Here is a 14,130-nt window from a genome sequence, read left to right as displayed (position 1 = left end):
GGGAAATAGGAAGGAATTTCCAGAATGAAAAGATTATGTGGTGTTTAAAAATCACATTTACTATTATAATTTCATATTTCATAGGGGAAACAGCTCACGGCTTTGGTAAGAGAAAGCAAAGCCCAGCATCATTTTCTTGGCTGATGAGGATGTACTAAAGTTAATGTGACTCAACCAAAGGAATATCTCATTGGAGTGCTGTAACATCTTTATGTTGATCAAAAGAAGTTAAAAGCTTTTTCTGGTAAACTCTTATCTAGACCTACCTACTAGAAATGTTTACAGGTTAAAAAACAAAAAAACGAAATCCCATAAAGTTGACAGAGTGTCCACGTTAGAGAGCTGGGAAATGGCTCAAAGTGGACTTAAAGACACATCCTTCTAAGCTGTAGTCCCAATCCTCGATAAAGTATACATTGGCTCTGGTCAATGAAGAATTAACTGTATACCAGGTGACAAAACGTTTCCTCCATTCAATAAAAATCACTGAAGTACACTGAAAGAAAGGTTTAATACTTTAGTTCTTTACCGTCAAATATTTGCCTTTGCCTCCCACATCCATCTCTAAGAAGGCATATCTCTTTAGCATTTAATAAAGGCTTCCTTTGCATACAATTACATCAATATTTACAACAGTCTTGCCAGCTCAATGGTACTGAACCCACTTTGGAGACAAAATACGTAGGTTAGGTGAACTTAGGTGACCTGTCCATGATAATAAAATTAGTGGCATTGGAATTTGACTCAGTCTAACTCCAAAGCTCCTTCGACTACACCAAGCAGCCCTCGCACCTCTCACCCCTGCTCCGACAGGAAAAGAGGACTCGTGGAATTTACAAAAAAAGGGGCGATGCTTTTTGGATTTTTTTTTTTTTGCCATATTTAATCTGCCTAGTAACCCGTAGGTAACAGAGTTACAGAAATAAAATACAACGCTATAAAGTGGGTGTAAGATTATTATTTAGCACTCCTGGTGAAGACCTTGTCTCAACTGAACGTACTGAAAAACAATTTCACAATTTAAATTTAGCATTTTTACAAACTGCTTGGAAAAGCGGAGAACTGTGCCCTCAAGTGATCAAATCGGGCCCATCACTGGAGCTCGCTACTTGTTCAACTGGTGCAAAGCCAAGCCAGCAACGTTGCAATTTTCCTGCAATCTACCAGGGCTGCAAAAGCTCTGGATTCACCAAAAGCATGGGTGCCCGCCCCGCCCCCGCCCTCTTTCCCTCTCCCAGGGAAAACTAGGCGCATGCGCCCGTCCGGCGGCCACCACCGCCTGGTGGCGCCAGTGCCCCCCACATCCGTTTCACCCGCTCAGCCCGCTCTTTCGAATACCTTTGTCTAATTCCATAAGGGCAGAGTTAGCATCCAGCTCCTGTTCGCCATAGCCGGCATCTGCCAGGAAAGACTTAGTTGAGTTTGACGCCATGACCCGAATAGTTACTCGACTAGCCTATTTAAAAAGATTGCAAACTCTGCCCCAGCACCGCCATCTTCTTCCACCACCTCGCGGATTTTTCCTCCGCGCTATGTCAAGCCCTGTTACGCATGCGCCCTGGTCTCCCCGCCGTTCGCCAGCGCCTCTGCGGCCCCCCGCGCAGGCGCTCAGGGAGCTCCAGAACTCTGGGTTCCCGCGGCTCGGAGAAAAGGAGGCGGGGATTGGAAGGGGGAAGTGACTCGGAGGCGCCCGGACGCCGCGGTGAGAGCCAATCAGAGGGCGTGACGTCAGTTTGGCGGGGAGTTTGGTGGCCGGGGCTTACAGTGGCGGGAGTTGGAGGCAATAACTAGTCGTGTTCAGAGGGGCGCAAGCTACGATTTCTGCAGAACCTAGGGGCATTTCCACGGCTTTTCCTGCAGTTGAACCTTTTCCTCTGGCCCAGATGCTTTTCAATTCGGTGCTCCGCCAGCCCCAGTTCGGCGTCCCGAGAAATGGTGAGTAACGGCCCTAACCGCTACTTGTTGCTGGCGGGCTTCACCTCCTCCGAACAACACCGCGGACCAAGGCCGACTCCAACTCTGTTTCCCAGCCCCCGAGTTCTCCCACGGCCAAAGTGAGTTCGTGTTAGTGAGAACTACTGAAGAAAGCTGCACTTTCCTGTCCTTGGGACACTTTTAATCGTAATCGGGAGTTTTTAAATTGTAATACGGGCCGACGGAGGGAGGAAAGTTGAATCGGCTGGCCTTCTTTACGGCTTCTGTCTATATTGCACATTAACTGGACAATGCGTGCATTTGAGTGTGTGTGTGTGCGGTTTAACAGCTTTGTGAGATCTTCAAGACTCATTTACGGATCCATTTGTTAATTCATTGATTCATTTGTTGTAGAACTTTAGTAAGCCCTACTGTTTGCTGTATATGCTGGTGAATATGATTCGCTATTACAGAACTCAGTCAAGCAGAGAAGACAGAACATCTGCTTCCAGCATGGTCAAAAAAAATGTTCCCCCTGATTACTGCATGTGCATAAAAATTCGAAATTACACAGTGAAAAATGCCCTTAACCACATCCCCCAGAGATAATCACTGATAGTAGATTAAAGTATATTATTACAAATGTTTTTCCATGCCAAGGTAGTATGTATTGTTGTTTACAGAAATGGGATTAAAATGCTTTGTTTCGTTTTTCACTGTAGCGGTATAACTTGGGGATGTTTCTGTGTTAGTGGTATGTAGAAATCCAACTTACTCGCTACAGTTGTTGGGGTTCCTTAGGTTAAAACATTGGCAATAGGAGTTTTGAGCTCAGGTTTGAGTATCATCAACCTGAAACTTCCTGGTAAGTTTCTGACCAGGGAGTTACTACCCAGACTGAGGTTGGATAGAAATGAAAGCCCATTCATTTAAAAGGGGACTAGGTCTTCTTTCCCCCTTGACATCATGTGGAAAACAAAAAGAATCTGAGAAGGGAACTTTTTATATTATTAAGGCAAAGGTCTAGGAAAAGGATATTGAGAAGTAGTAGACTGAGGAATAGTCCCTCCGTTTCTTGTCCCCATTCTGAACTTTGTATCATCCTTACCTACTGCCCCCTTGTATATTTTTCTGATGGTACTCGAAATGCCCCTCTCTGACTCTCCTGGGACCTTGCTTAAGTACCTTCTCTGTGTCCTGTGTCCTGAGTGGCAGTACTGCCCAGTGGATAAGAGCTCTGTCTTTGGAGTTAAACTGCCTGAGTTTTAATTCCAGCCCGAGTCCTTACTATCTGTGAGACCTGAGGCAAGTTATTGGGGCTATATTTAGCCCCTATTTTGTAACAGATTTTTTCCTCATTCTCTCAGTATATCTGTCTACTTCCCCTCTCTCTCTCATTCACAAATACTCATTTATTGTTATGTGTCAGACTCTGAAATTCATGAATTGTTACATACTATGCCCTGAATTTTGTAGGACCTTCTTCTTTCCCCTTCCATGTTGGCGTTCCATTCTAGGCCCCTTTTCTCCTTCTGCCTACTCCTATGGATGATCATAGCCACAACCAGGCCTTCTTCCCCTACTACCTGCAACCTTCCATTCCCTATACTTTACATCCATTCCTATAAAAGCTGTGTGAGTATCTTCACCCGGCAGGTCAGTCTCACAAACATCTCAGACTCAAGTACTCAAAACGGAACTTTTTTCCCAAACCTGCTCTATTACCTACTTTAGGGAGTGGTCCCATTATTTGAAACTAGTCTTCTTAGCCAGAAACTTGAGTCAATCAAAATTCCTCTGTTGTCCACAAGATACAGAAAGTTCTCTTAAAACCTCTTGAATCTGTCCTCTCTATTCCCACTGATTTTGCCTCATCAGTGTATCTTGGATCTGTTCTATGCTTACCATTCCATTTCCACTGGGTCCTGATAACTTCTTGTCTGTACTAAATAACAAGTTTCCTAAATGGTCTCTTAGTTTCTCTCTCTCCAGTTTATGCTCCACATTGCTGCTAACAGTCTTTCTAAAGTGGAAATCTGATTACTCCTCTATTTTTAAATTGTTATCTAAAAGTTTTTATCATAGGTTTAAACTTACTGAAATTTTAAAATAAAAAATTAAAATGTATCTAATAGAATATAAAAACTAGTGATTTGATGATCACATCAATCATTTTTTAAAAATATGAACAAACTCTTTAACTGCCATATTTTGCATGTACAGTTGAACCTTGAGCAACATGGGGGTTAGAGTCATCAATGCCACGCAGTCAAAATTCCACCATAACTTTTGACTTCTCCACAGCTTTACTAATAGCCTCCTGTTAACTGGAAGGAAGCCTTACCAATAACATAGTTAACGCACGCTTTCTATATTATGCATATTATATATTGTATTTTTACGATAAAACTAGAGAAAAGTTATTAAGAAAATCATTAGGAAGAGAAAATTCATTTACAGTACCGTATTTGTCAAAAAAATCCACATGTCAAGGGACTCGCACAGTTTAAACCTGTGTTCAAGGTCAGCTATAGTTGCTTTTTCTCTTGATTTTATTTCCACTGTCTTTCACAGGATTTATCCTAATGTAATTTGATTCTAGGCTTGAAAAGTTATTTTACTGACCACACTGTCAAAATTTTCTGTAATCATAAGGCTCTAAGTGTCAAGAGTTTCTTCTGAATTGTTACAGTTATTAGTATGCAAGTTATCAAAACAATATGGACTATTAATTTTGATAAGTAATTATGAAGCAAAAAGTAAAATTTCATTGGAAGTATATCTTAAAGAGATGGATTGGGCTATTTATGATGCCTTTATTAAAGGAATTATCCTATTGTCTCTTAGTTGGATTCCCATAAGTTTTTATACTTTGGATCAACACAAGTGTTAAGATTGGGACATGGAAATGCCTTTCTTTTGAAAAGTAGAAGAAAGACAGTGATGAAGGGAGAGAAGGGAAAAGAGCCACAACCTTCTCAGACATTATAGAAATGCACATATATCAAATGATTCACTGAAAACTCTCATATCTTAGATACTTCTTGAAAAATTGGCGTGTAATTCTAGGGGCTTAAATTGTACATCGAGGAAAGAACAGGCTTTTCCAAGTGTGTGTTATGGGGGAAAGAATTATACATTCGTATTGGAAACTGCAAAGCACAATAAGGATCCAACAGTTGGTTAAGAGAGCCGTCTACAACTGTTTGTTATAGGGAGTGCAGAAATATAAGGGTGGATAGGGACAAGTTACCAAGCCCTGTTAGGCCTTTTGTGCATATTAGTCCATAAGCAGTGAGGTAGAGTTTGAAGGAGTCCCTGTGTAATTGCAGAGAATTGCATCTCCAGAGCTTATCCTGTTCAGTTCTGCCTAAATTGTTCAAGACTTGGTCCTCTAGACTCTTTGTGTTGCAATCATTAGATTATTATATTTTTTAATCCCAAACCACAAGTGTACATTTACATGACTTTAGAATACAGGTTTTTGTTTTAAAATTCATCCTGTAGATGTATATTTTACAACATAACTGTTGTATTCTTCCTTTAATGGTCTTTTAATGGCTTATTTACCCTGATACCTGACCTTGAGGTAATATCCCCGGGAATATTGCCTAAATCTGGATTGTATTCTTTGCTTCTTTTGTACCGATTCTTTCCGGTTATCTCTAGGAACACCAAAGCTAGATGTGTCTGAGGTATGTCAGACTAAGAGGTCTTCTCCAAACAGTATTTTTGATGAAAGTGGAAATTAAAAGTACCCTAAAATGTAAGAGGGTTTATTAATTATTTAGACAGCTCTCAATAGAATGTAACTTCATTGTCCTCTGGTGCTTAATAAACATTTAGTTCTCAGTTCTCAGTTTAAAATATTTAAATATTTTAAATATTTTAAATGTATTGACCCCTATATCTAAATGATAAAACAAATCTTTGAAGATTGCTTACTATTTATTTAGGACTATAGTGCACATTAGATCTCTGACCCAAGTCGAATAAATTCTCCCTATACCCTGAATTTCTTCCTCTCTCTTGTATATTCAGTGAAAACTTACTCATCTCTCAACTTCGATTTCTAAAGACTCTAAAGACTTCCCTGACCCTACCACTACCCAGGGTTTAACCAATTGTACTCTAGGGGTAGGTACCTAATGCCTCACATGAAAACTGCTCTAATGTACTTTAAGATACTGTGACTTGTTGCTGTTAACATTTTAGAATCCTAGAATTTCAGCACTGGTAAGGAAAGAGGAAATGGAATTAGAATTTACTTGTGAATATGTTAGTGGCTAGGTGGGCACATTTACCTACATTATTTCCTTTAACTCTTTGACCATTGGATTATGTACGATATTTCTAGTAATTTAAGAGTTTGCGGTGATGTTGATTTAGAAACTCTGGAAACAATTTTTAATTGAGGAGAAGGGCAGTTTTAATGGTTGCGGTAATCTTTGTGGTTGTGTTTTGTGGTTGTCACCAAAGGGTGGAGGAGAGGTAAGATCTGTTTTAATGTGCAGAGGCCACTTGCTTTTTAAAATCTCCACTGTACGAAGGAGAGTCTCCATTTAAAATGGATTAAGACTCCATTTAAGCCTAAAGCTGTACCTCATCAGAAGTTGAGTGCGCTCTTTCATTTCCACCTTTCTACCTCAGATTCCCTTAGGGAAATATCAGAAACTGTATTCTAGAGGATCCTGGATAGTGAGTGGATCTATATAAAGTATGTAAAGCTTTTAAAAACAGATATGTACCTTTGTGCTTGTTTAAAGTACTGATATGTGATGATATATTGGAATTCTATAAGGAATTGTGTCTTACTTTAGGATGGTCTTCACAGTACCCTCTACAGTCCCTTCTAACTGGTTATCAGTGCAACTGTAATGATGAGCACACTTCTTATGGAGAAACAGGAGTCCCAGTTCCTCCTTTTGGATGTACCTTCTCTTCTGGTAAGAGAATTACTATCTACTCTAGGCTTGCTCAGAAATAATGTTTCACACTTAGAGAAGAAATAATACTGGCTGTCCCCCTTTCAAGAAAAAGTAAGTTAGATAGATGGTAGAGTTTTTCTATGTTTTTTTTTTAATGTTTTTTTTTTTTTTTTTTTTTTTTTTGAGACAGAAACAGAGCATGAGCAGGGGAGGGGCAGAGAGAGAGGGAGACACAGAATCTGAAGCAGGCTCCAGGCTCTGAGCTGTCAGCACAGAGCTTGACATGGGGCTCGAACTCACCAACCGTGAGATCATGACCTGAGCTGAAGTCGGTCACTTAACAACTGAGCCACCCAGGTGCCCCTAGAATTTTTCTAATAACTGTTCTATGATTTATGAAATAGGCTTTTCTTAATCTCTATGCATAATTATAGATTTCCTCTAAAGCATAGACTATTATAGCATTGTTGGTTTTGTTGTTTTTTAATTGATACTGGGAAAGGATTGCAAAGGTTCAGCCATCATGAAAAACTGTTTTGCCCAGTAGGTACACCTTTTGGTCTGATGGAATCTCTCTCTTTCTATAATGCATTGGGGAACATATGAACAGAAATAGAAGTACTTGTCCCCACGGTTAATGGTTTAAGAGAGGAAAAGTAAAAGGGTATGAAAAGGAAATTTAACTAGTAGACTCAACTTGCTGGTGGCTTGTATCATATGCTTTTCTTCGCCATTGGTCAGTACCGCTCTTACTTTGTTTAAGTACTACCCTTCTCTAAATAAGAGATTATCTGAAGATAATTTTGGTGGTTTTGAGTCATTCACTGAATTAGATATTATGGCAAATTTTAAGCAGTCTTTAATTCAAATAACGTCTCTACCATATCAAATGCTATTTGGGTAGAATCCTCTTCCCTCTTTTCAAACAGATTCTTTGTGTTTAACTAGTAGCATTCAGTTAATCTATATTGTATTGTTTTTAGAGCTTTATACTCAGCTTTAAAATTTTTGTGTTACTTTTTATATATTTTATTTTTTATTTCTTATTTAGCTCCCAATATGGAGCATATACTAGCAGTTGCCAATGAAGAAGGCTTCGTTAGGTTATATAACACAGAATCACAAGCCAATCGAAAGAAGTGTGTCAAAGGTAAGTCTAGGTCTAAACTTGTTGTTTTAACATTATTCTGAATTCATAAAGCCTCGTGTAAATTGTTATTTGGATATATTACCAATTATATTCACTTCTTTTTTTTTTTTAATTTTTTTTTTTTTAATGTTTATTTCTGAGACAGAGATAAAGCATGAGTGGGGGAGGGGCAGAGAGAGGGGGACACAGAATCCGAAGCAGGCTCCAGGCTCTAAGCTGTCAGCACAGAGCCCGACGCGGGGCTCAAACCCACGAACCGTGAGATCATGACCTGAGCTGAAGTCGGTCACTCAACCGACTGAGCCACCCAGGTGCCCCTATTCACTTCTGATTAAGTCTGTTCAGGGACCAGGCCGAAAGTAAATGGTGGACTGCCTTTCTGTCAATATTATTAACTATGGCAATGCCTTTACTGAAAGTTTAAAAACACACACACACACACACACACACACACACATTTTAGGATTAAAAACAGTTCTTCTTTTAAGAAGTTAAATCTTTTACACTTAACGTGGTTGGAGGAAACATCACTTTCAAGTATTTATGTTGCCCAAGCATTTCCCAAGGAAAAGTTCTGCTGACCTTAAGAAGCTAATAGTTTGGAACTAGTTAAGTCAAGTGTGGAGATAAATAAAACAGGCTATAAATGATGTAGACGTACAAGAAAAATGCCACAGTGTCAAAAGGAAAGCTTTCGTGTAGTAAAGATGGCAAGGAAGATTTTTCATGAAGTGTAGGATGTTTGAGTTGGACTATGGTATTTAAACCAATGGAGGTGGAATAGGACACGCCAGGTGGAGGCAAAAGCATCAGCAGAGCCCTAGAGATAAGAAAGCATAGGCTACCATCAGGGAATAGGGAGTGATCCAGTTTGGTTGGAATAAGATATATGGAGAACAGTGAGAGATAAACCTTGCAACAGAGATAAAGACCAAAGTATGCAGAACCTTGAATGTCAAACTAGTTTAGATTGCATTCAGAGAGCATGATGAAGATTTTTGAACTGGAAATGTTTCAGAAACATTCCATTTTAGAGAGTATAATACTAGTCACCTCATGGAAAGGAATTTGATATCAAATGGTAGTTCTCTATAGTAGTAAAGGGAATGTATAATGTCTGTGTGTACGCAAGTTCTCTTTGGCCCATGGACTGTGGGGTGCTGATGACTGATCTTTTCACAACAGCTTTCAAGAAATTCAGACGGCTATTGATATGGCTACCCCGAACATAGTCTAGACATTTCACATTCACCATTTTCTTTGTTTAGAATGGATGGCTCACTGGAATGCTGTCTTTGATCTGGCCTGGGTTCCTGGTGAACTTAAGCTTGTAAGTGACTTTCATTTTATTGGAATTTGGGTAAACACTGGTAAAGCGTTTCTTTATTAAATTATGATACCTTATTTTTGAAAGGTTACGGCAGCAGGTGATCAAACAGCCAAATTTTGGGATGTAAAAGCTGGTGAGCTGATTGGAACATGCAAAGGTCATCAGTGCAGCCTCAAATCAGTTGCCTTTTCTAAGTTTGAGAAAGGTAGGTTTGTACCTTTCCCCTTTCATGTCCTTAACCTTTATAGTGAGTTAATAAGAAGCTGTGATTGTTTCCTCCCTTTCCCCTGTCAGAGTTGCTACTTTACCTACATAGATGATTGAGAGTCTCATGACTGAAACCCATGAAATAAAGTTGGCTTTTAGTCCCGTTCTTATGGACATTATCTCCAGCTTGTCCCTGTTAAGAATCTTCAGATAATTTTTTTCTATAATCTTGCAGATAAGGTAAATACTTATAAACAGCCACAATACCTCTGTACAACTTCGAGTGTCCTTTGAAATCAAAACCTGTACTGGACACTGGTTAACTCTATTTATAAATTAGATACTTTTTAATTTTAATTAAAATTTTAATTAAATGGGGTGTGAAGATAGAGTGGGAAACTTGATAAAATGGGCATGATTCTCTACCTAAAAATTTACTATTACTTTAAATGGCCCAATTCTCTAATAGGTTTTCAATTATTTACTCGCAATTGATCTTTCTATATTTATTTTGCTATTATAATAGAGAAAGAAGATATAAAGAGTGATATAATACAGAACAGTGCTGTAGTAGCTAGGGAAAAACAAGATTGTCTGAATGAGCTCTTCATTTCTGTTCACTTCTTTTCTCCTTCCTCTATTAGTTTCTCACTGAAGTTTTTTTTTTCTTTTTTTTTTTTTAACAAAAAGACCAACAAACAATGATCTCAAAGAAGTGGCTGAACTAATCTGATTTTTACCTCAGTGGTAAAGACAAACATTGCAGTCTCCTTTATCGTTAAGAAATATTCTATTTTTAAAAGGAACGTTTTCATTTATTCACATGAGCACTCAGGAAAATCAGACTGAGTTGTTGAGCTGATTTGTACTCAAAAAAATGTCAATTTTAATTGACTGTGGTTGCTTTTGAGAGCGTAACCTTGAAGAAAAATAAATGGCATAGTTTTTACCTCTAAGTTTTCATTCATACATCTATTGTATAAAGTTAGGTGTTTGTGTTCTGATTTACTACTGTGTCAGAGTTTACTGTGAGTTTATAAAAATAAGATGAAAATTTACCTTACAAATAAATTTATTTAAAGAGTAATAGGAAAGGGAAACACTGTATCTTTTGGTCCCTTCGCTTAATTTCTTTAAAATTCTATACAGTAAGTCTATGCCAATGTGGTCTAGTAGAAAAAAGCACTGTGTTAGAAATTGGGGCTGATGGCTTTTATCATGGCTCCCAGTAGTCTGTAGGTGCTCTAGCATGAATTATCTGGTTGGACACTGCCCCCAAGGCCACATAGTTTGGTTGGTAAACACAGATTAGATTTTAGATCCTTCAGCCAAATGCCTTTGTACAGGGCACACTTTTACAACCATATGTAGAACCCCTGTTTTAATGTGGTTTCTGCCTCTAAACTCTTGGACAAAGTCATTTTTATTTCCCTGGACTTTCATTTGTTGATATTTTTGTTTTAACAGGCAATTAACTCAGTAGTAGTTAGATGGCAGGCTGTTAGACATACAGAAGGGTCAGACCCCATTTTCAGTTCTTCAACGTAAGCCTTAATTACCAGCTGCCTTTGGTTTTCCCTTGCATATATGGTTCAGGGGTCAACCAGAGACTTGTGCTAAATTTAATTTTTTTAATGTTTATTTATTTTTAGAGACAGTATGAGCAGAGGAGAGGCACAGAGAGAGGGAGACACAGAATCTGAAGCAGGCTCCAGGCTCTGAGCTGTCAGCACAGAGCCCGACACGGGGCTCGAACTCACAAGCTGTGAGATCATGACCTGAACCGAAGTCGGAGGCTTAACCGACTGAGCCACCCAGGTGCCCTGTGCTTTAAATTTAAACACAGAATTAGAGTTACCCTTTCTCTGGCTCTCTCTGGAGTTCCCCTCTCACTCTGGCAGCTCTTGTTGCCTCAGTCTCCTTTTCCTAGTTCCTATGGCTTGAAAGATGGCAGATATTTTATTGGCATCTTAGCTGCCTGGTACTGCTCGTGCAACTGTGGTTACCTTCAAGGCAAAACTACAAAAAAACCGTAATTTAGCCCAGGCCAATCATTTGCTTCAGGTGTAAACTCCCCTCCAAAAATTGCATGTTTTTGTTCAGTTTCTAAACAGCCCTCAGGTAGTTGGTTTTTATATTTTGTCCAAAATTTATAGCTAATGCAGGTAAAGATTGGTTCGGTAAGGGCTCACTCTTTCACACAGGAAACAGTCTTTTAGGTTTAGTTTTTAAAGAGTAAAACATTACAGATAAATTGAAGTTCCCCTATGTTCCCTTCTCTAATCCCATTGCCCTTTTTTCTAACCTAGAGGCAACCTCTTGTACCATTTTGTGTAGATCTGGTCCATATTTTAATACTGAGACAGTATAGCTTGGGGATTTGGAGAGTGGGCTCTCGATTTATTCTGCTAAGAATATCTTTATAAGTTACTTCTCTATGCCTTAGTTTTCTTTTTTTTTTTTTTAAAATTTTTTTTTTTTTTCAACGTTTTTTATTTATTTTTGGGACAGAGAGAGACAGAGCATGAACAGGGGAGGGGCAGAGAGAGAGGGAGACACAGAATCGGAAACAGGCTCCAGGCTCCGAGCCATCAGCCCAGAGCCTGACGCGGGGCTCGAACTCACGGACCGCGAGATCGTGACCTGGCTGAAGTCGGACGCTTAACCGACTGCGCCACCCAGGCGCCCCTCTATGCCTTAGTTTTCTTATCAATAAAATGGGGATAGTAATAACCCCCTAAGAGGGTTGATAACAAGGATTGAGATAATTTATGTAAAGCACATGGGTTAGTGTGTAGCACTTAGTAACCTCTCAGTATATTTTGGTTACTGTTTGTTTATCATTATTCTTTCCATAAGCGTACCATATATAGTGTTTTGTGTGGTTTTAAGAATATTTACACAGAGGGATTGTTCTGTAAAGTGTTTTTTTCAGCATAAACCTTTTGAGTTCTTTGTAATCTTTTCCCTTCACGGCTTTGTTTTCTCTTATTGTTAAGCCATGTATTTTTTTTCGATTTTAATCTCCTCTGCCAATTACAGTGCGTAGCATATAATACATGTTCTAGGAAACTTATATTGAAATGCATGCATTATTGACTGGTTTTGTTAACTTCTTATAAACTATTTCCCCATAGCCGTCTTCTGTACAGGTGGAAGAGATGGCAACATTATGGTCTGGGACACCAGGTGCAACAAAAAAGGTAGCCTAGTTCCATTTTAGTTTTGATAAATGTAGGATCACCCCATACTTACGTTGATTGAGTTAGTGGTTTCATATAGTTACCACCAGGGGGCACATGTTCACAATCCCCCATTTCTGCTCGCTGTACAAATTCTCATTGTGTTGCAAGTATTACCCTCCATATTTACTTCTGTTGTCTTCTGAACTGCAATAATTTACCTAAACTATTGATGGAATTATTAATACATGGGCTCGCTGGGAGATGATCTTTTAGTTTAAAAATTATTTGGCTTTAAAGAATTGGATTAAACATAATTATGCTCACACTGCCCCCATGATACCATTAAGCAGAATGCAGTGATCGTATCTCTGCTTGCTTTTTTAAAAATAACTTATTTATTTTTAACAGACTATTTTTCAGAGGGCTTTTAGATACACAGCAAAATGGAGCAGAAAATCCAGAATTTTCTCTGTACTGGCCTACTCCCTATCCTTACAGCCTTTCCCACTGTCAGCATCCCACAGCCGAGCTGTGGACATTTGTCAAAATTGATACACCTGCACTGATACATCATTAGTACCCAGTGTCCCTCTGTACTTTACATTAGGGTTCACTCTCGGTATTGTACATTCTGTTGGCTTTGACAAACATATGATGACATGTATCTATAATTATGGTATCATGCAGACTAGTTTCACAACGCTAAAATTCCCCTGTGTTCTGCCTATTCATCCTGACCCTTGGCAACCACTGATCTTTTACTGGCTCCATAGTTTTGCTTCTTTCAGTATGTCATGTAATTGGAATCTTACATATGTAGCCTTTTGAGATTTGCTTCTCTCACTTAATATGTATTTAAGGTTCCTCCATGTCTATTCGTGGCTTGGTAGCTCATTTCTTTTTACCACTGAATAATATGCCATTGTCTGGATATACCACAGTTTACTTATACATTCATCTCCTGAAAGACATCTTGATTGCTTCTAAGTTTTGGCAGTTAGGAATAAAGCTGCTCTAAATATCCATACGTTTATTTCTTTTTGATATATTATAATCTCACTGAAAGAAATGTAATGCAGTAGCTCCCGGCTTCTTCTTTCACTTTTAGGAATACAATTTTGGGACCTTATACATAAATGTTATATTCAGCATGGGAATAAAGTTCTGAAACCTAAATCAGTTTGTTCGGAATATCTTTCAGATGGATTTTATAGGCAAGTGAATCAAATCAGTGGAGCTCACAATACCTTAGACAAGCAAACCCCTTCAAAACCTAAGAAGAAACAGAATTCAAAAGGACTTGCTCCTTCTGTGGTAAGGTTTTATAGCTGTGTACCTGTGTGCATCTTAACAGGATAGAATCTCATTTTACAGAACTTCTTGGGCATAAAATAGGAGCTATAGATTAAATGAATG

At 38.8% G+C, this 14,130-nt stretch overlaps 2 protein-coding genes across 7 annotated transcripts in view; one reads left to right on the top strand and one right to left on the bottom strand.

Annotated features, from left to right (window-relative positions):
• The window catches only part of INTS7 (integrator complex subunit 7), a 93,678-nt gene extending 92,110 nt beyond the window's left edge, over positions 1-1,568 (bottom strand). Inside the window, exon 1 of the mRNA XM_058702115.1 lies at positions 1,339-1,568. Within this exon, the coding sequence (XP_058558098.1) occupies positions 1,339-1,432 (94 nt within the window). The 5' untranslated portion in view covers positions 1,433-1,568. The remainder of the gene's footprint in view (positions 1-1,338) is intronic.
• Positions 1,569-1,738: 170 nt separating this feature from the next.
• Positions 1,739-14,130, top strand: part of DTL (denticleless E3 ubiquitin protein ligase homolog) — a 48,571-nt gene continuing 36,179 nt past the window's right edge. For 4 of the 6 annotated variants that reach the window (XR_009254507.1, XM_058702111.1, XM_058702110.1 and 1 more), the window contains exons 1-7: positions 1,739-1,935; positions 6,735-6,860; positions 7,894-7,992; positions 9,261-9,322; positions 9,407-9,527; positions 12,667-12,732; positions 13,916-14,028. Coding sequence is in view for 5 of the 6 variants with exons in the window: in XM_058702111.1 (XP_058558094.1) it covers positions 1,884-1,935; positions 6,735-6,860; positions 7,894-7,992; positions 9,261-9,322; positions 9,407-9,527; positions 12,667-12,732; positions 13,916-14,028 (639 nt within the window). In the remaining variant the exon portion in view is untranslated. The other 2 variants (XM_058702112.1, XM_058702114.1) reach the window with 2 other exon arrangements.

Source organism: Neofelis nebulosa, chromosome 15 (genome assembly GCF_028018385.1).
Source record: "Neofelis nebulosa isolate mNeoNeb1 chromosome 15, mNeoNeb1.pri, whole genome shotgun sequence".
Taxonomy (NCBI): Eukaryota; Metazoa; Chordata; class Mammalia; order Carnivora; family Felidae; genus Neofelis; species Neofelis nebulosa.
This window is presented reverse-complemented; position numbering and strand designations above follow the sequence as displayed.